The 20,590-nt window shown below is 42.7% G+C and overlaps 3 protein-coding genes across 5 annotated transcripts; 1 reads left to right on the forward strand and 2 right to left on the reverse strand.

Annotated features, from left to right (window-relative positions):
* Positions 1 to 1,800: 1,800 nt before the first annotated feature.
* cnot9 (CCR4-NOT transcription complex subunit 9) lies at positions 1,801 to 6,187 on the reverse strand. 2 transcript variants are annotated; one of them, XM_061088401.1, is made up of 8 exons: positions 5,809 to 6,187; positions 4,855 to 5,040; positions 4,648 to 4,763; positions 3,919 to 4,028; positions 3,725 to 3,834; positions 3,150 to 3,248; positions 2,939 to 3,030; positions 1,801 to 2,535 (listed from the first exon to the last, which is right to left on the reverse strand). In XM_061088401.1, exons 1-8 carry the CDS (start codon positions 5,824 to 5,826, stop codon positions 2,367 to 2,369), a joined length of 900 nt encoding a protein of 299 aa, XP_060944384.1. In that variant the 5' UTR covers positions 5,827 to 6,187; the 3' UTR covers positions 1,801 to 2,366. The 2 variants fall into 2 exon arrangements, with proteins under 2 accessions (XP_060944384.1, XP_060944383.1); XM_061088400.1 differs by having other exon boundaries at positions 3,725 to 4,028.
* Positions 6,188 to 6,297: 110 nt separating this feature from the next.
* usp37 (ubiquitin specific peptidase 37) lies at positions 6,298 to 16,711 on the forward strand. The gene is made up of 24 exons (XM_061089128.1): positions 6,298 to 6,437; positions 7,322 to 7,550; positions 7,735 to 7,885; positions 8,013 to 8,101; positions 8,190 to 8,305; positions 8,631 to 8,708; positions 9,016 to 9,104; positions 9,245 to 9,332; positions 9,426 to 9,581; positions 9,883 to 10,014; positions 10,640 to 10,763; positions 11,016 to 11,263; positions 11,382 to 11,499; positions 11,618 to 11,697; positions 11,828 to 11,992; positions 12,111 to 12,164; positions 12,254 to 12,401; positions 12,488 to 12,707; positions 12,979 to 13,145; positions 13,526 to 13,586; positions 13,904 to 14,019; positions 14,207 to 14,276; positions 14,461 to 14,599; positions 15,002 to 16,711. Exons 2-24 carry the CDS (start codon positions 7,377 to 7,379, stop codon positions 15,087 to 15,089), a joined length of 2,871 nt encoding a protein of 956 aa, XP_060945111.1. The 5' UTR covers positions 6,298 to 6,437; positions 7,322 to 7,376; the 3' UTR covers positions 15,090 to 16,711.
* On the reverse strand, positions 16,413 to 20,150 carry LOC133022119 (endoribonuclease YbeY-like). Of its 2 annotated transcripts, XR_009682996.1 has the most exons (5): positions 19,648 to 20,150; positions 18,259 to 18,390; positions 17,747 to 17,815; positions 16,908 to 17,057; positions 16,413 to 16,485 (listed from the first exon to the last, which is right to left on the reverse strand). XR_009682996.1 is itself a non-coding variant. In XM_061089129.1 (4 exons), the coding sequence occupies exons 1-4, from the start codon at positions 19,855 to 19,857 to the stop codon at positions 16,962 to 16,964; spliced, it is 507 nt and encodes a 168-aa protein (XP_060945112.1). In that variant the 5' UTR covers positions 19,858 to 20,150; the 3' UTR covers positions 16,500 to 16,961. The 2 variants fall into 2 exon arrangements, 1 of the variants encoding a protein (XP_060945112.1); XM_061089129.1 differs by lacking the exon at positions 16,413 to 16,485 and having other exon boundaries at positions 16,500 to 17,057.
* Between the last annotated feature and the right edge of the window lie 440 nt (positions 20,151 to 20,590).

Genomic DNA, 20,590 nt, shown 5'->3' on the forward strand with positions numbered 1-20,590 from the left:
GGAACTTAATTTTCTCATTACTTTGTGCATAGTGAAGGGAATGCATCCTTTGTCTACAGTTGGACTGAATTTGATGAATTGATTCATGGATTAAACCCCAATCTGACAGTGACTTCAGGAAGTACACTGCGAAGGAAAATAGAAGCAGATTTCAATGCCAAGAAAAGTTATCTGAAAGAGAAACTGAAGACGGTGCAATATATTTGCACCACTGCTGACATCTGGTCCACTAGTAAGACAAGCTTCATGGGGTAACAGCTCACTTGATCAAGCCAGATTCAACTGAACGTAAATCAGTCGTTCTCGCATGCAGACATTTCCCAAGTCCACACAACTAAAACCGCATTGCAGAGATATTGGAGGAAATCCACTCAGTCAATTGAAATCATCATTGCAACAGTGACTGACAATGGGTCAAATTTTGTAAAGGCCTTTAAGGAGTTCAACATATCTGTTGTTGCAGATGAAGACGAGAATGGTGGCACAGAAGAAGATGGACTATCCTTTGTAACCATTGATGCTTCAGAAGAAGAAGTTACTGAAGGTGCAATCATCCTACCACCTCATGTGAGATCACTCATACACTAAAGAAAAAAAAACAAATGTACATTTTTAAGTCCCCAGATGCAACTGCAGAACCTTGGGGTGCTGTTTCTTTTTAAACCTAGCCAAACATTTCTGTCTCCATCGTTCCAGTTTTAAAATCCTGAGTCAAGCGCCACAAATAACTGAAGCCATGCCAATGAGTTGGTCATCTAGGCTCTGCGCCTGAGTGTGTATGAGAGATGTGTGGTGTGGTTGTTTGGCACAGAGCTGAAGTTGTTGGGCGTTTGGTTGGGGAGGGAGAGGAGGAACAGTCTGTTTAAAAGCATTTGCCGTGGACGATGGAGGGGCCGGACTCATCGTACTCCTGCTTGCTTAGTGTGTACCACTGATGCGAAGCAGGCGTTGAAGGACTCTCCCGTCTGAACCACATAGCCATGGGAAAATGCGCTGGCTACCGCCATGATTGTCAGGAAGGAGGCGAATCCACCAGTGTATGCTCCACTCAGCTGAAGATCCTGGCCTGGTGGCAGAGAGTGAAACGGCTTCCTCCAACCTTCAAGATGATGAGGAAGAGGACTTCTTTGTTTCTGAAGAAACTCAAGTCGAAGAAAGACAGGAGACCACAACAAAGTTGAGTTAGAGACCCTCGGTTTTCTGGAGGACACCAGGAAAGACCTACCTGCTTTCTCTTCAGCAGTACCCACTGATCCAGCTCCTTTTTGTTCCATTTAACACAACCCTCCCCTCTTCAGCTCCGGTTGAGAGACTGTTCTCGTTTGCAGGAATAATATTCCATCCGCACAGGAGGCGGTTAACACCAGAAATATTTGAAAAGTTAGTTGTTCTTAAAGGCAACTAAACTCAGTGGGTGGGTCTCTAGAACCAAAATGTAAGGATTATGTCATAAAGATGTCAGTGTGAACCTGTATGAGACACTTAACACTGTAATATAGAACTATGTGGCCTACCATGCCACTGGCCAAGGTACAGTAAAAGAGAAGTAGGCTACTCACTTAAGTTACATGTTCACTTTTGTATTGATTTACTCTTTTCGTTTTTTATTCATTTTTCTTGATGTACAGTAATTTATTTAGGCTGTTTACCTGTGTACAACTGGTTTTAATTATATATTTTGCTTTTATAGTATACATAGGCCTAATGTATGATGCTATTCATATGTGATGAATATTTTCTTGTTGATACAAAGTCAAAGTTTATGGGCTGTTAAGTCCCATTAATAAAAATACATATACATAATCAATCAAGTGGTTGTCTTTTAATAGCTTTGCCTAGTTACACTGATATTCTGTGACTGTTCTTTTTTTGTGGGGTTCACCAGAGCTTTGTGTACATTATATAGCCCAAACCTGAATGCTCTGCTATACCAAACTGTGAGAAAACGGAAAATCCAGAAAAAGTATTTCCTATATTTTAAATTGTTACATTTCCTGGCACCAGTATTTTGTATTTTATTTTAATACATTTATTTGAGAGGTAGTTTGTATCAAAATACATTTTGATGTATTCTTGCCCATCTCTGTCAATATCATTATCAAAATCAGCTCTAAAAACCTATCTATGGATCTATCTATCTGCCAGGCTCTCAATAAGAAGCCTTTCAGTTGGGATAGAAGCCTCAAGTGGAGGTGATGACACAAATTAGTTGATTGCAATCCATCCAAAAGCAAAACATCTTCCTCCTTTATTAAGTCCCTTTCGACAGTGTTATCGCACCACATTTGGCCAAGCGCATAATCTACACTGTGAAACTTTTGTGCACAATCCTTCTGTGTCCGCTGTCAGCACACACTTTGTCCATGTCACTGCGGAGCCAGCGGGATGCCCCTTGCATCGGTGACTTGACCTTCCTGTAGGTTCTTGACCAGTTGTGCGAGCCAGCGCTTGGTGGTGGTGTCGTCCTTCAGCACCTGAGCAAAGGTGCTGTCCTTCAGCTGGTCGGGCAAACACTGACGCAGGGCTTCTCTGGCTCTGGAGACGGGAAAGCAACATGTCAAAAACCAATGTGCTTTTCTGTCATCGTCTTACTATGAAGCAGAACAACTTATTGTGTTGCAGGCTAACATGCACACTCATAACTTGAAGCACAAACACTCTAGCCTTTACTATATGCATTATTGATACTGTTTACTTTAAAGGAACGTAGCTATAATGGATCTCGGATTTATTAACTATCACTCATATTCAACATTTAACTAACAGTTGCAACTGAATATGAGGCCTGACTCATAGCTCCTCCTAGTGGCAACTGCTAATGTTGTTAAAGTCACATTCTCTGTCTGGTTCATAGCTTCCAGGGTTGGGAGGGAATACAGCCCAAATTTAAAACAGGTGACCACATGAAGTTGAGTGTATCTGTTGAACACTGCACTACCTGAGATTATCTGAGAGGCGAAGGTAGCAGCGAACAACGTGCTTCAGCAGACGTGCTGATGGTTCTTTTGACAGCTGCAACACCATTTTGCCCTGTGAAGACAAAGATGGGGATGACACAATGTCATTTGTTATTGATGCAAAGTGTTTCCCGATGCAGAGTGACAACAAAAAAGTACATTGAATTGTGATGTTTCTGAAGGGACACTTACAAGGATCATCGCCACATGGGAAAAACGTTCATAAGTCTGACATATGTAGGCCAGCCCTGTGTCATCCAAGAGAATCTTCTGAAGTATGAAAGTTGCAACCTACGAAACACAAAGTGAAGGATGCTGAGCTGTCAGGCACTGATATAAACACAGTATTCAATTTTCTCCAACTTAAGAGTTAAACATTTGTTAAACTGAAACTATATAAGTGCACAGAATCCAATAAAAAGCAGCAGAGGGGGAATGAGAGGTAGTAGAGCTCTTATATAAAAGGAGGAAACAGATTCATATGTTAAAAAGTGTAACATAAAAAAAAAACTAAGAAATTAGGGAAAGAAGGAAAAATGTTGAGATGGGACATTTATAATATTGTAGTCGTTTCCCTCCAGTCAGCAAAGTGTTTGTTCGTTTGGGATCTTTATAATATTGTTTAGTCTCTATCTAACTATGTTAAGTGCCTTGAGATTATGCATGTCATGATGTGGCTCTACACAAAAAACATTTTTTTAATTGAATCATTTGAGGAGACAACTGTTTGTCCGTTCGATAAGTGTCTGAAAAGCAGCTTAAAATACCGTCTTGGATAATTCGCTGCCGGATTCCATGATACGGAGACACAGCGGGATGATTTCAGTGGTGAGGAGGAAGTTAATCACTTCCTGTTCATCCGTTTTGACCAAAGCACCTGCAATAGATACAGAGACATCTTGTTGAGAATCAATGAAACATAAACAAATAATGCAAATTGTCGAAGCAACAGGAGAGTTACCGATGACGCCGAGGCTGGTGAGTCGCAGGTACTCAAATGGCCGTGTTTTGCTCACAGTGTGCAGGAAGGGGTAAAGGAAAAGAGGAATGTGAGCCGCGAGAAACGCCGACCTGGTGAGGAACACAGAATCAAAACACTTCAATCACTCTTTACTCAGACATTATAGAATGTAAACTGCAATGCAACCTTTCTTTTTACCTGTGGCATAGTTGACACCCAGAGAAATTATGACAAGTCTCTAAATATTAAAAATCAAATAACTTCATGAGAAGTCCAACTCTGAAACCAACTTCAGATTAAAGGGATAGTTCACCAAAAAATGTAAATTCACTCATTATCTACTCACCACTATACCTTTAAGATGTGCTTGGAAGATAATTGCAAAAGATTCAAGTATTTTACAGGCTAAAGTTATAATCCTTCCAACAGTTAAATTTAAGTTTATCTATTAATTAATTTACATAGGGGGGGATGTAAATGAAAGAAACTAAAACATCATAGAGCATCACTTCACTCACGGATACAAATATGCAAAGTTTTCATAACAAAAAGAAAACAAATTTCAAAATGATTTTCAAGGTCTGCTCCAAAAACTAAATAATTACAGACATATCAGCAAGTTGAGAGAAAATCCTGTTGATGTAGTGGAAGAAAATCCTTCTGTCCTGAACACGAGGTCATAGAGGTCACATCTTTCAATTGTTCCCCTGGTGCAAAACTCCTCCTTACCGTGTTTCCGGGTGCGAGGCGACACACTGCAGAAGTGCCAGGGCATTGCACACTCGGTTAGACTGGTGAGCCGTCAGTGTGGGCGGATTTATAGATGGATAGATGTTCACGATCTCCTGATAACAAAATCAAAATCACACGATCAGACACTCAAACCGTAAACCAGCGCCACCACCACAGACGTATCAATGGGACGTGGATTCACACCTGCAGCAGGGCAGCGATGGTGCCACAGGAGTGCCAGAGCATGGGCGCCAGGTCGGGCACGGATTCACGCTTCTTGCTCAGCTCCAGCAAGGCGTTCTCCCTGGTCTCCGGACTGGACAGCTCATTGATCCACTGGTAGATCTTCTCCCGGTCCACCTGGGCCAGAGCTGTCACATTAGTCACAGCCTGCGGAACAAAGGAGGAGGGGTCAATGCATTTGTGGTTACCTGCCAATTAACTCTTAATTGCAGAGTGGACACACGGATACACATTTAACTTCAAGTATCTGATCTTCAGTTATCCTTCAAAATGTTTACCCTCATCATTGCTGCTAAAACCTTTATCCTGATGTTTTCCTACACTTGACATCTAAGAGGCACTTGTGTCTCTCTCTGAGGTTTCTACGTATTTTCCCTTACTTTTGTTGAGGGTTAAGGACAGAGGATATCACACCATGTTAAAACTCTATTAGACATTACATTTAGCTGACGCTTTTATCCAAAGAGACTTACAATAAGTGAATTCAACCCTGAGGGTACAAACCAAGAATCAAGAAAGTGCAATTTCTTCAAAAATAAAGCAAAACTACAAAGTGCTATAAGTAAGTGCCATTTAAGTGCTACTAAATTGTTAGTTTCTAAAATTGTTAGTATTTTTTAAAAATTTTATTCAAGGTATAGTCGAAAGAGGTATGATGTGTAAGCTTTCTAATGTCCGGATGTCGTTTAGGAGCCAGGACAGCAAACAGTCGTGACAAATTGTGATTTATGAATATTTTCACTCTATACAAATACAATGTGATTGCTTGATTGATACAGAATCCAACAGGGACACGTGGTGCAGGCAGGTGCGGAGGAGTTAAGTGGATTTTTAAAACAGTTTTAAAACCAACTTTTAAAAAAGACAAACAAAAGGGGAGCGGGCATGTTGTGATGGTGGCGGATGGCTACTCACTGCTCCGGTCGCCAGCATCGTCCCCAGCTCCCGGTTCCTCCGATCCGTGCAGGAAACAAGGAGAATCCACCACCTGCAGCACCGGAAGCCTAATTAAACTACAGGTCCAATCAACGAAAAAGTGGTCCCGATTGAACGCAGGGTACGGGACAGCTAACCCAGGCTAACCCGGGCTAACCCAAGCTAGCTGCTACGAGTGTAGACTAAGGAAGTGTCAGAGCCACAAGCGACACATCCTCATTCAGCTACGGGAATAGATGCGTGCTATTCTTCGCCAGCTCGAATCCAGGGCGAGCAGGTGAATCACAAAACGTGCTAGCGACTGGTTTGGTGGAGCAATGGCTGCTGTGGTGCTACTGGTGGAAGCTATGGTGGAAGCCGCGGTACAAAAAACCCCTGTGGGCCGGAGCTATCGCGATATTTGGCCGCGGACGAACTCTCGCTTGGCACTTCCGTGGTAGATTTTCACATTCCCGCCATCATCGGGTTCCACCACTGTCAACAACACACAAGCACCCGGGGGGAAGCAGGTGAAAGCCGGCAGGACACTCGCTCTGCTCCCGGAGGACCCGCGAAGCCCCCCACACAGGATCTGACCGCCTCACCAGGAGCATCCGGCCCCCCGACAGGTACAGAAACCCCGGCGAGCAAATCCCACCGCGACACCGGGTCACCACCACTTTACATGCAGGCGAATTAGCCCGTTAAGCTAGCTTCCCGCTGCTAGCCTGCTGCTAGCCGACTTGCTAATGTCGGCCTCCTCCATCCATTCAGGAGGGGGACGACATCCCCTGCATCCCGGGGTTCTCCCAGCAACACCAGTGGGCTGCCGGGTGCACCGGTGTGTGTGTCCGCTGCACAGTCGTCGGTAGATAGAAGCAACACACGCTGGTTGTTGTGAGTTGTGCCGCGGGGTAGATGAGACCATTCCGGGGCTAATTTGATGGCTAATGCAACCACAGGCTACACCGGGTGTGAGTGGCCCCGTTAGCCCGCTAGCAAGCGACGTGTGTCCCGCTACCCACACCGTGCATTCCCGTGAAAAGGTTCTTCTTGTGTGTTTGTTGTGCACCATTAGCGGTCGTTTGTCTGCTTTTGCTTGACTTGAATGTGTTGTGATGTGCACACACTAGCTTCGGTCAGCATGTGCTACACGTTTATTTATTTATATATATATATATAAATATGTAATTGTTGTATCAGTTTAGGAACTAGTACGTAAACTCTGAAATGTTGTGTACCACCCCTGCTAACGTCAGTGTTCACAAAGTTTACATGTGACTCGATTGTGTGTGAATCGAGTCACAAGCTTGTTAATAACTTCTGATCCGTGTGTTTATCATTTATCTCGTTAGTGCAGTGTTATGTCAACTGTCTGTGCAGCAATGACAGGTCCTGACAGAGAGTTGTGTAGTAGTTTGTGTGTAACAGACACACTTACTTTCTTGAAGGACACGAGTTACCATCCCCTCTATATTGACGCTGTTAATTTGATTTTTTTTGTCTTGTTCAGGATTTAGTGGATCTCAAGTCCCAGCCTCCAAAGTGCACCGACTGGATATCAAGCCATGGCGACCGCAGTGCCCAAAGTCTGCAGCGGGGGTGCGGTGAAGATCCGCTTCTCCAGCATGGACCTGGGCACCACCAGGTGGAAAGAAGGAACCTTCGAGATACTGGAAAAGGACAACAAAGTCAACCTCTGCCTTAGGTTCAACTGTGGCGGCGCTTCCAAAACCTTCCAGGTATCGTTCGGATAAGATACCACCTAATTCTCTGCTTGTTGTGTGCAGTAATGTAACGTTTGCTAACCTCGTTGTAAGGAACACTGTTGTAGTGATGCTCCAATCATCATGAGCTGGTTGTGCACTTACCAGAAGGTCTGTGGTTCAATCCCCAAATCCTCACGCAGTTTTATTTTCCTCTCAGCTGAACCAGAACGTGAAGAACATCAACCAGAATCTGAGTCGAATCATGTTGACATTGAAGGACAACAGCGTCATCGTGCTGGACAAGATGCCTGCGACTTTGGTTCAGAAGACTAAAGAATACCTGGAAAAGCTGAAGCAGGGAAAGCCAAGTAATTGCACCACTTATTATTTATACAATTTCATAGATTTGTTCATGGTTCACAGTAAAAGTCTGAGGTGTAGATGTGTCTACGGACGATTGTGCAAAGTATTAAGCCATTATCTTTGTCGTTGTAGTTTTAAAGTCATCCCACGGAAGTGCAAACTTCAGTGTGCTTGGGAACCGCTCTGTGAAAAATGAAACCAATCCATCAGGAGAGAGACAGGTTAGCAAAAAAAACAAACTACATTTCCCCTTTAACATTCAGAGAAGCTTAGATTAACATGGATATCCAAATTTCTAATATGTTCCAGACAACGCCGAGGCGGCAGAGTGCAGAAAGCCGAGATGAGACGACACCACGGAAGCCTCTTGGAAGTCCAAGCCGAGCAACCTCCACCCCCACTCGTACTGGACTCTCTGAGAACAGGTATGATGGTGCCCTCACTACACCAGATGTAAACCTGGTAGTAACGCTTTGCATGACTTTGTTTGAAGGTAATGGTCTATCTTAAATTCTATTTGATTAAGTATCCAATAATAATAATGATTGGATGTTCAGCATGAAGCTTTTAGCCCTAGAATTCCAAAACTTGTGAATTTTGTGTTATTGTGTTTTGATGAATTCAAAAGTTTAGCTTAATGTTTGTTCAGTTATCTGTGGCATAACGTATGACACTACATGAAGTAATCGCACAGTGGAATTTTTGAAATTAAGAAAATTCACAGAAATTGTTCTCACTCTTGTCTCTTAGGAGCGAGAAGAGAAAGCGACTCCTTAATTCTGAAAGTGACCTGACCGAGGACTACCCCAAGGAAAATGACTCTTCAAGGTAAAAAATAAAACCTCACAGTCCAAACTGAACTTTAGTGGCTTTACCTGACTCAGCTTTTAATCTTGCTAATCTGAGGGTAAGACATATACCAAAAAGCTGATCTGTTATCACACTGGACTCCAATTCTCTGGATTTTACCCGGAGGTCATGTCTGAAAACAGCTTAAGTTAGGCATTGCTGTTATTGGAAAAATATTAAACCTTATATTGTGTTGACAAATAGTTTATTTCGTCTTCACAAGTTAATTTAAAATCCTCTGTTTTCACAGTCAAATAACATCCAAAACATTTCTACATTTTCTCAGCAACAACAAAGCCACTACAGACCCATCCAGGAAGTTTCTACTGAGCTGCAAAGAGAAGCTGAAGCAGGGAGAGGAGAACAGGAACTCAGGTAAACTTCTTAGTCCACAGCTCAGTGGCGGTATTATTTGTGTTTCTTGTTGTTGAATTTATCTTCATAACCTCAGGAGATTTCCAGTACTTTTCTACCAACCCTGTGGCCTGAAACAGTATTTTTCTCATTCTGCTCAGCTCCACTGGCTTCAACTCCCCTTCAGCCGTCATCATTCTACGGCAGCCGATCTGTGACGAAAGACTACGGCCACTCGTTTCTGGACAGGTAGAATCCCTTAGTGCTCAGCTAAAATAAAGAAGTCTGCAAGGTACATCAATGCCGGGCATTGACACTTCATCTGTTTGAAAATCTTCTCAGGTCGTCCAGTACAGCACAGACATCCACAGCCAAGAGAAGCCTTATTCTGCCCAACCACTCCACACCCTTCAAGAAAGTGCGTCCCTCTCTGGACTATGGCGGCTGGAACAAGCAGAGGCCCTCCACTCTGGCACAGCCTCAGCCCCCACTGCAAGGGTAAGAAGCAGCTAGATGGGCTCCATTGAATGTGGAGAGGGAATGGATTGACAACACTGAATACCGTGAAACAAAAAAAAAGTTTTATCCCATGGCTGAGAAGCTGATTCAGCTTAAAGAAGACACAAAATCTTCTGTTTGTAATTTATTGGATTTACCTTTACACTGTTGGATAATGATACTAAAATATTTATATGAGTAAATGAAAACCAGGTGTAAGATGTCAAAGTGAGAAGAAGTGTGGAATGTAACTCTTTTTAAGATGCTATTTAATTAACAATTTATAATGTGCATATTGCAGATTTTCAAACCTGGGCAACACCTGTTACATGAACGCCATCCTGCAGTCTCTCTTCAGCCTCCCCTCCTTCTCCCATGACATGCTGAGGCAGAGCATCCCGTGGAAAAAGGTTCCCATCAATGCATTACTCAGGTACTACAATGAGCTCCTTCACCACCTAGAGATAGTTGCAAATTGCGTGATTAGTTATAAAATTAAAAGGTTGTGTGAATTACCTCTACTATATATCATATCATACTCTCTGTATATTCTTGTTTACATAAGTCTATATACACATATTTATACATGTGTACATGTTATAATTACTATTATTATATCACCATTATTATTATATATACTGTTGCTGCCATTACCATATACTGCTTTTATATTGGTATAATTACTATCATATATAAATATATATTATGTTATATTATATACTATATATACTGTACTATTCTTATATACTGTCTAACAATAACATTACCATAATATCATCAGTACTATTACCATCATCTTGCCACTGCACCTTATCTACCTATTTTATTGTATTTCATCTTGTGCTTCTGTTTTTTTATTCTTTCTACCTCAATATTTTTAATTTTATTCTATTCTATTGTATTTTATTGTATTCAAATATACCGGCTGCTATGACAACTTAATTTCCCTTCGGGGATGAATAAAGTACTCTATCTATCTATCTATCTGATCCATTTCTTCAATAACCAGGTTTTGAAAGATTTCACAGAATTCTCCCTGTTGTCTTCTCTCTCTGCAGGCGTTTCGCTCACCTCATGGTGAAGAAGGACGTGGGCTGTCCAGAGACAAAAAAGGACCTTTTGAGGAAAGTGAAAAGTGCCATCTCCTCCACGGCTGAGCGGTTCTCTGGGAACATGCAGAATGTAAGATCTCCCTCTAGAGGCAGGACTTCAGAACTGCTGTAGTAACAATGGATGTCACGATACATTTTTAAGTCGAAAAAAAAACTTTATTTGTAAAGTAAAGTTCTCTCTGCTTTTCGAGTGATGGCCTGTGTCAGAAAATGTTGTTTGAAATGAATGTAAATATGACTATTATAACGCTAAACAATCCATATATAGCATTTATTTTGTTATTGGTCAAATTAAGCCCCTCTGTGTCACAATGTTCATCAGGATGCTCATGAGTTCCTGAGCCAGTGTTTGGACCAGTTGAAGGACGATGTTGAGAAGATGAACAAGAGCTGGACAAATGACACGTCCGCCTCCTCTTCGTCCTCCGGGGTGTGTGAGACCGGCCCGGAGGCAACGTCATCGACAGCCAAGACGGAGCCTGGTGAGGAGGTGGAGACCTCTCGCATCTACACCTGTCCTGTGGCAGTTAACATGGAATTCGAGGTGCAGCACACCATCACCTGCAAAGGGTGAGGCCCGTCTCCTGCTGGATCATTACACTTTTACCTTTTGTAATTAATTTGTCAAAATCGTTAGAGGCTTTGGAGGAAATAAACGGTGTGTGATGGCATCTCTGTTGTTTTGCAGCTGTGGTGAGGTGCTGAACAAGCGAGAGCAGTTCAACGACTTGTCCATCGACCTGCCGCGAAGGAAGAAAACCCTCCCGCTCCGCTCAATCCAGGATTCTCTGGATCTCTTCTTTAGGGTGAGTCTTTTGTTTGTGCAGGTTGAAGTTCTGACCAGTTTCACTTATCCACTTATCGTATAACTGCATTTGTTATGTTTGAACATTACGTGACGGAAAATGTTTTTTTCTTTTGCAGATGGAGGAGATTGAGTACTCGTGTGAAAAGTGCAATGGGAAAACAGCAACAGTTACACATAAATTCAGCAAACTGCCCAGGTATACATGCACATTGACATGCTGTCACACATACGAGTTTAACAGAGTCTTAATTCTGGTAGCTTCTAAGCCACAAATAAAATTAAATTGTTGTGTCACTGATGGTCTGATGAATCTTTCTCCTCCACAGAGTGCTCATCCTCCACCTTAAACGTTACAGCTTTAACGCTCAGCTGTCACTGAACAGTAAGCTGGGTCAGCAGGTGGTGATTCCCAGATGCCTGACCCTGCTGTCCCACTGCACTGAATCCACACGCCCCCCCGTTTCTCTCGGGTGGAGTCCGCAAGCCTCCGTGTAAGAACTTTTCACATTTCACAGTCTGGGTAATCATCACTTTCTGCCCCGAGATGAGAGATGACTGTTTATAATCAGGTTTCTGGAGTTTTCTAATCGCTTGTTTTTCTCCTCAAAGATCCAGAACACTCAAAATGTCCCAGTCGGTAAACTCTTCCACGGGACCACTCCGGTAAGTCTCTGCAACACTTTCACATAATAATGACAAACGGAAACAAAACATAATAAAATGAATCACTGAACTTGTGTCTGTGTCTGTAGACGGATCGGTGGGAAAGTGGCCAACTCCAGCTGCACCTCTATCACCGTGGACTCTGACTGTGAAGAGGAGCCGACTCGAAGGGTGAGCGCGAGTCGCAAGCGGCGCTTCAGCAGCTGTTTGCCTGATGATGACGACCGACCGGAAGAGGTGAGTGTTGGCTGACCTTGAAGTTTCAGATTCACCCTCCCCAGTTTCCTCTGTTGCTCTCGTGACGCAGTTTGATGTGTCCTCAGCGTGCGGCGACATCAGATTCCGCAGACTTCAGTGGCATAAATGACGAGGAAATGCTGGCGGTAGTGCTGGAGATGAGTCGTCAGGAAGCCGGCCACTCGGCACCCCCTCCCATGGATGATGAGCCGACCAGCAGCCCGGACACAGGGTTCGGCGACACAGATGTCCATGACCTGGCTTATCACACAGATCTGCTGGAGACGGAGAGCAAACAGCCTGCAGGTAGTCCATCATCTTGAGGTTAAGATGGTAAATGAAAGGTATTTCTTCAGGGAACAGCCCGGTTTTACTGGGCCTTCAAAAAATAGAAAAACAGCTTTAGCGAGTATGTAAGGAAAGTACTGATTTGTTCTGCATTCATCAGTTGGCTTCTCAGTATGAATATATTTCAAGCAAGGTAACTTTATTAAGAGTACATGGGTGCAGTGTGGAGAAAGCTCTGCTACTATTATGTTAGTAATAGTAGGTTAACTGGCTTGTTGAATGTGTGTAGATGTGCTGGATTCCTTGGACTTGACCATGGACGAGAACAAGGAGAACCAGACTCCAGAGGGGGTGCAGCAGCAGGGCGAGCTGGACTGGGTTCAGCAGTACAGCCTGGATCAGGAGAGGGAGGATCAGGAGCTGCAGCAGGCGCTGGCCCAGAGCCTTCAGGAACACGTGAGTTCAGAGGAAAATATGACGTCTGCTGAATTATCATCAAGCGATCGTAACTAGGATGATTGGCAAATAGAAACTTTAATTAAACTTTGTATTTAATAATGTTGATCATCCTACTTAAGTTGGTGTTATTGTGTCGTAATCTTTTCTCAATCATCTTCTAATTATAATAGATCTCATTGAAGTAATGTGCTTGGCAAGTGGCCATAAAATACTGGGAGGCTCGATCTGAGTGAACATGAAAGCTTCAATTCAATCACAGCAGCATTATCTCAAGGCACTTAATATACTAAAGGAGATTATAGAGGAGCCCATTGTTATGTGTAAGCACGTGAAGTGACGTAGTGCCCTGTCCCCCCCCCCCCCCTCTCCTCATGCAGGAGGCTCAGGAGATGAGAGAGGATGACGATCTGAAGAGAGCCACAGAGCTCAGCTTGCAAGGTACGGACTGGACTTGTTTGCTTCTGAGCAGCTGGCTGTTGAAAGTCCTGAGCCCCCCGACACTTATTGAAAAGCAAACACGTGCTTGTTGGTCACTGAGCGTCTTTGGCAGACCTTTGGTATTTGTAATGGAGGAGGCCGCCAGTGTGAAAGAAATCTCACACTGACTGTTAACACCAATACAAAGCTTAAGTACTACACTTCCAGTTTGCAGTGTTTATCAGACACGTTCTATGTTCTCTCTCTCTCTATATATATATATGGTTTATATATGAATACTGTTCATGTCTGAATCAATATCGCCCCTGACCCAACAGAGTTTAACAACTCCCTGCCCGAGCTGCTGTGCTCGGATGAGGATTCTGGTAACGAGGACGTGCTGGACATGGAGTACACTGAAGCAGAGGCTGAAACCCTGAAGAGGAACGCTGAGGTACTTCACATCCTTCTGATTTAAACAAGTGGAATATGGATCTGTTTCATGAATAAAATGCCTGGTCCGCTTTGACTCAATTTCCACAATGAGTTGAGAATCTGTTACTAAATACTAAAACGTATTAAAGTAAAAAAATGTCCTGTGTAAAATAAGTAACCTGTTTATAAAACCATGTCCTCTACAGAGCGGAGACTTGGCGAACTCCTTTCGACTCATCAGTGTTGTGAGTCACATCGGGAGCAGCTCCTCCTCGGGTGAGTGTGTGAATTTGTTTGTGCTTCCGTCCGAATGTAGATGAATTCTCTGTCAACATTTATTTTAAACAGCTGCACTGGAGTCATTTTACATCAAACTTGTTTACAAAAAGCAATTTGTTGTTATGACAGAAGACTGCACAACATGATTATACTGATTTGCAAGCTATTCCCCCCCCCCCAGGCCACTACATCAGCGACGTTTACGACATGAAGAAGCAGTCTTGGTTGACTTACAACGACCTGGACGTGTCACGCACACAGGAAGCTGCAGTCCAGCGAGACAGAGACCGCAGTGGATACATCTTCTTCTACATGCACAAGTGAGTTCACACCTTTTACCATAAATTAGTAGGTGTGTAACAGTTCTCAAAAATCACGAATCGGTCAGTACCTCGGTTTTGAGGTCACAGTAGAAACAAACTAGACATTATTCGGTTTGGATAAATGTACCGGTACACCCCCTATATATTAGTGCAGCATTTATACAAGTGACCAGCCTCTTTTTGCTGTTCAGCGTTTGATAAATTATGTACTCTTCAAATCTTTATACAACATTGAGTCTTTTTATGCCTCCACGCCGGCAATAGCCAGTTACTGGAGGCATTACATTTGCATTATATTGCCTTGAAGATCCACTGCTTCTTTACGTTTTGTAGTGAGTTTGCATTCTTGGCATTAGCTGCTCCTAAGACGCTCTTTCACACGTTACCTTGTGTTTCCAGGGATGTGTTTGAACAGCTGTCCGAGATGGAGCGATCTGGAGCCAGCAGCACTTCAGAGGCAGGAAGAAACATCCTGCAGCCCCTCTGAACACTTTGGACAAGCACCCACCCACCCACATCCACCACTGAACTGTGCTAGATAGATGCAGCCCTCCTGTGAACAACCTTTAGTACTACTGATTGCCGTCCTTTTTTGGTCATCTTCAGGCACTTCTACGAATCACTAAATGCCAGGCTCGGTTAGCACCTGTAAATGCCAACACGCGTGCTAACCCGTCAAGAACTCTCACCAGAAATGCAGTTCAAATGTTCAGTGGATCAAAAGTTTGCCTCTGTATTTTTTTTGGGGCTGAATTTTTTTTTTTTTGTGCTATTTTATCAACTAACTGTTTTGTAAAGTTTCTTTCCGTTTCTTGATATACTTCTTTCAACTTTAAAGCCGTTCATCCAAACTTTGACTTTAAATCAACTATCAAACACCGGGGTGCTTCTGGTGCTTCATGGATTTTGTTTTGCAGGCCCTTTATTTCCTATATAACTAAATAAAGATATATTCTATGTTGGACTATAAGCTATTATAGAGTTAAAGGGTTGTTGTATTTAGCGGGAACATTTGGTGCAATATTTATGTTGTGGCACAAATTGGCCAATTCAAATCAGCTTTCTGTCAGTGTGTGGATGTTTTCTGTTTCTTTCTGTGCTTGACCTAAAAGCTACGTTTTGTGTGTGGCTGTCTCCATATTTTACAGACTCAAGATGAAATCATTGAGCTCGGTAACATGGCCTGTTTTTTTTACTGAGCTTTTCTCAGTAAAACCCACCTTCATTCTTTTGGGGTTTCTGACCTTGTGCCTCCCAAGAAAACTTTTATAAATATGTATACAAGCTTTACTTTGAAAGTTGCACAACCTTGTTGCTTTGAACATGTTTGTCAGAACGCGATGTGTAAGTCAGATTTTTCTCTATAAAAAAACCCACCAGATTTTTCTATTTATTGTTGCCTAGGGTTGATGTATCTTCAGTAAGCTGTCGAGTTACTCCATGACAGTAGAAGACATTGATAGCAGCTCACCAGGGAAGCTAGCCATAGCATCCTGTCTCTTATGCCATCATCTTGAAGGCCAGTATTCAGAACTTCACACCTTAAACCTCTGCTAACCTTTCTGAGCTACTTCCTATCAAATGTGCTTGACTGAAGCAAGTGGGAGAAGTTTGTTATTCCTGTATTAGACACTGGTTGTACAGCTCCTTTTTGTTACCGCTGTAAAACACTGTGGCTAATGTGCAACATTAAAACTTGGTGTCTGCAGGACATACTCAGACCAAACTAAACTGTTTTCTCAACCTCATAAAAGAATAAGAAACTCTACATAATATAACAAAACATGAGTATAAATCTTTATGGAACAAATATATTGTATGAATAGTTAGATTTGTAGGCATTTTATCCAGCATTATGAGCCGAAGCTGATCCATGGACACACCTGGAAACGAGCCAAGAAAAGTTATTCAGACATGTTTTTTTTTTTTAATGTCCACTTTGAATTTGCATTTGAGAAATGTGCTGCCTTCCTCCACATCCTGTCCCAGACGCAGTGCAAAGAGGGTCAGATGTATTTGTGAAGTAAGAATGAACAGCTTTTTCTACCCTTCATACACAACTGACTCTTCCTACAGCAGATTTTAATAAAATATTACAGAGAAAGTGAACAGACTTTTAATTTAATGTGTAAAACCATAACAATACATGGATCCAGTGTTTGTGGACGTCCACAGAACCAGTAGCTGCATGTTTCAGTCCTTCCAGAAACAATAGCAACACATTTATGTTGTAAACATATTGTCAGGACAGTAAATAAAACAGTGTGATCTGGTTACATGGCCGTGTACAAGCAATATCAAGCACCATAGTACACCGAGTTGAGTGTTGAAGTGTGAAGGCAGCTGGTGGCAGCCACTGTCATCTGTCCTGATCACATGTCTTCATCAGTGGCTGCAGGTGACGTCCTGTGAGTCGGTTGTACTCGGTGAGAATGTAGCTTTCCCTCTGCAGCATCTGCAAACACATTCAAATTAAAATGCATGACTCCTCTGTTTGTGGTGAGAAGGAGCAAACTCGTCTTTACTATCTGAGCAGAGTCACTCAATCGAATCTGATCAAATTGCCTTTGAGAAATTGATAGAAAATAGGTTATTTTGTCAGTTAAAGGAGCAGTTCAACCAAATGTTATCAACAAATTACATAAATTATCTCTGCCAAAAGGGTTTTATGATTTCAGTCCTGCTCATTTGGTTTGTTGGGAAGCAATACAACCCAAAAACTACAGATTTCCAACAAACTTGGAGGAAGAATGTGGTCAAATCTTGGTTCCAATCGGGTGCAGGTCAAGGACTTTTTTCCCCACTGTCTTTAACTTTGGGAGGTAAGACGTTTTCCTCGTTTTCCAAGGGAACCATTCATGGATCTTGGTGAAAAACCATCAGGTGCATTGAGGAGACTATGAGTGAGTGTAATTTGGTGCAGCTTGGGGACTGTTGGGCCTTGGTGTTGGTATATGTGATCTACTGAGTCCCCATGCCACTATGGGAATGTGAATTTGAAAGATTGAACAGCAAAAATCTCTGAACCTTTCCAACTGTTCCCTGTGAATAATCTACAGATGTTAAAAACCATTTGAACTATTTCCCTGAAAATGAAATGACCCTTTAAATCATGTTTTGCACATTGAGCTTCATCCTACAAACCTCAGTCCATTCTTCCTCAGTCTCGTGCCGGTAGCCCAACAGGTGACAGATCCCATGTGCAGTGACCACCTGAAGCACACAAGCAAAATACACAATCAACCCACACCAACCACTCCCATTACTAGAGTCAAAGGTAAGATAAGATAAGCTTGATCCCATGCCGGGGTAATTCACTTTTACAGCAGCACTGAGTCAGACAGGAGAACATGTAACTTATGTACACCTTTCACTAAAGACAGAAATATTATAATTGTAGATATTGAGATGTATCTCCGTGGTCAGGACGGAACTGGACAGTGCAGCAGCAGCAGAGAGCATGTGACGGAAACTTAAATTTCCTTTTTTAGTCTTAGTTTGACTCTTAATCACACTTTTGCTGCTGTGTCCCTTTGAAATGTCCTCCACATCCTGTACAGAGACTCAAATCGCTGTTACATCTACTGTCTGTACTCTCGTCAACAACCTGTCTTAGAGTTGACTTAGATGTCTGTCCAGCCTTCAGCTCTACTCACAGTGAGAGCATCGTGAAGATCCAGAGACTCCTCCTGACACTGCTTCATCACAAACTCCACACCCAGGAAAATGTCCCCGAGGTTCAGCTCGTCTCTATGAAGAGGACACGGCAGCTTCCCAGGTCGCAGGTCCTAAAAAAAACACACAAGTTAGTGAAAGATCTGAGTCAGTGACATCACTCTTGTGGACGTTTTCTGGACGCTGGTGAAAAGGAGAACTCGGGTTTCAGACTTGCTGCATCGAGGAGACAACAACAGAAGGTGGAACAACAAACAAACAATAACAGAGCAACATGAACAGGTGTCACCCTCCCCAGTCTGAAGATGTCTCCCACAGCCTCCCAGTATATCTCCCTCCACTTGCGTCCCCCATTCAAACAGCACATCCATGAAAGGCTAGAAATGCTGTCACTCTCTATGTTACATGTAGGTGGTTGGATCCTATTGGATAGTTAAACCTAAATGTGCATTCCTCTATCAAATTACGTCTTGCTCCTGGTAGAATATGATAAAATTTGAAGTTTGTGCCTCTGAATTATGAAACTCCCTAAGCTTAGACACTAAAATGTACAACTGGTTAGTCCTTTATCTATAACCTGCCCTTGGGATCAGCTGAGAGAGACAAGGGAGTATCTGTGGAACAAGACAGGCACTAGTCTCCTGTACAGATCTAATGTGTAATATACAATATACACTTCATAAATAGTGCACTATGCCAGGGAAGTGTAGATTTAAACATGCTTGGCTACAAATGGAAAAGTACATGCCATGGGTTACACACAAATACCTTATTCAAACTATTGTCTCTCATTCATTTGTGTCATTTAAGGTATACTGTATATTTTTGGAATTCTCATTGTTAGCTTAAATACTAAATGTTGTCACTTTTTCATGTGTTCACAATGTTTGGTCATGGAAATTCAGTTTAAAGTTATTGAAAAGTCATGGAAAAGTTAAGGAAATCCATTGGTCAAAATACGTATGAACCCTGGTTACTGTTCTGAGCACCAGGAATAACTGATCTGTATTTATCCACTGTTATTGTGAAACATGCTCGTTTATATGGCTGATTTATTTGACAAAATGTGCATTCCTATATCAAATTACGATCCTCTCCTGTTGGAATATGTTAAGATTTGAAGTTGGTGCCTCTGAATTATGAAGCTTAGACACCAAAATGTACAACTGGTTAGTCCTTTATCTATCACCTGACCTTGGGATCAGCTTAGAGAGACTAGGGAGTATCTGTGGAACTAGATAGGCACTAGTCTCCTGCACAGATATAATGTGTAATATACAATATACACTTCATAATTAGTGTCATATACAGTGATGTGTGAGTATGGTCAAGCATCCCTCATCCACAGGAAGCCATGCATTCACGTTCACCTCGTAGAATGGGAACGAGAGGACATCCGTGGGGACGTTCTTCTTCCGGTAGGTGTGATTGATCTGCTGGATCTTGTGATTGTCCACGCACACGATGCCCACGTCGAACTTGTGGACCCCCAGGATGTGTCTCAGCGTGTCCACGTCCCTGCGCAGCCGGGCTCGGCGGAGGGACACCACCTTCTGGAGGTTCCGGAGAACTACTCCCATCTTCTTCTTCTTTTTAAAAACCCACGAAGAAGCGCAGGGACATGTGGACACGTGGACACCAAGCAGCCCCCCCCCCTCCCGGGTGACAGCCGCTGTGGACGAGTCCTGTGATGTTGTTGTTGTTAGCTCGGTGTTAGCATCCGAGCAGGAGGAATTCAAGGTGACACGTATCGGCAGCCTCCTCGTCCAGCTTCCCTTACCCTAACCCGGGTTAGTCTGGTCTGGTTTGTTTGCCCGTGTAGTCGCGAAGAGTCACGCATTTCCTGTCATTTAAAAAAACAAACAATGGCTAATGGGTCGGCTTTTAAAAACCTCCAGGAGGAAGCCACCGGAAACCGCGATGTGAGGGAAACCGGCAGCTCGCAAGGGCACTTCCGGTGGCCAAAGCAGCTGTTCGACTTGTAAAGGCAGCTGCCACTTGAGGTGGTGACTCATCAGAATCAGGTTTTATTAGCCAAGTAAGTTTACACAAACAAGGACTTGGTAAAGTGGCTCTCAGTGTGCATGCACAGAATACACATCACAAAACAAAACAATACAAACGGTACGATGGTCTAGGAAAAAAGAAGAAAGAAAGATTCAAGAGATTCAAGATTCAAGATTTTTTATTGTCAAATGAACAGAGATAACATGAAGTAGTCACTGTCAATGAAATGCTTGGGTCACACACTCTCTTTATGCAATTCTCAGTAATTTCAACCCAAAAAGATTACATAAAAATAGAAATAGTACA

The sequence above is a fragment of the Limanda limanda genome, chromosome 16 (genome assembly GCF_963576545.1).
Source record: "Limanda limanda chromosome 16, fLimLim1.1, whole genome shotgun sequence".
Taxonomy (NCBI): Eukaryota; Metazoa; Chordata; class Actinopteri; order Pleuronectiformes; family Pleuronectidae; genus Limanda; species Limanda limanda.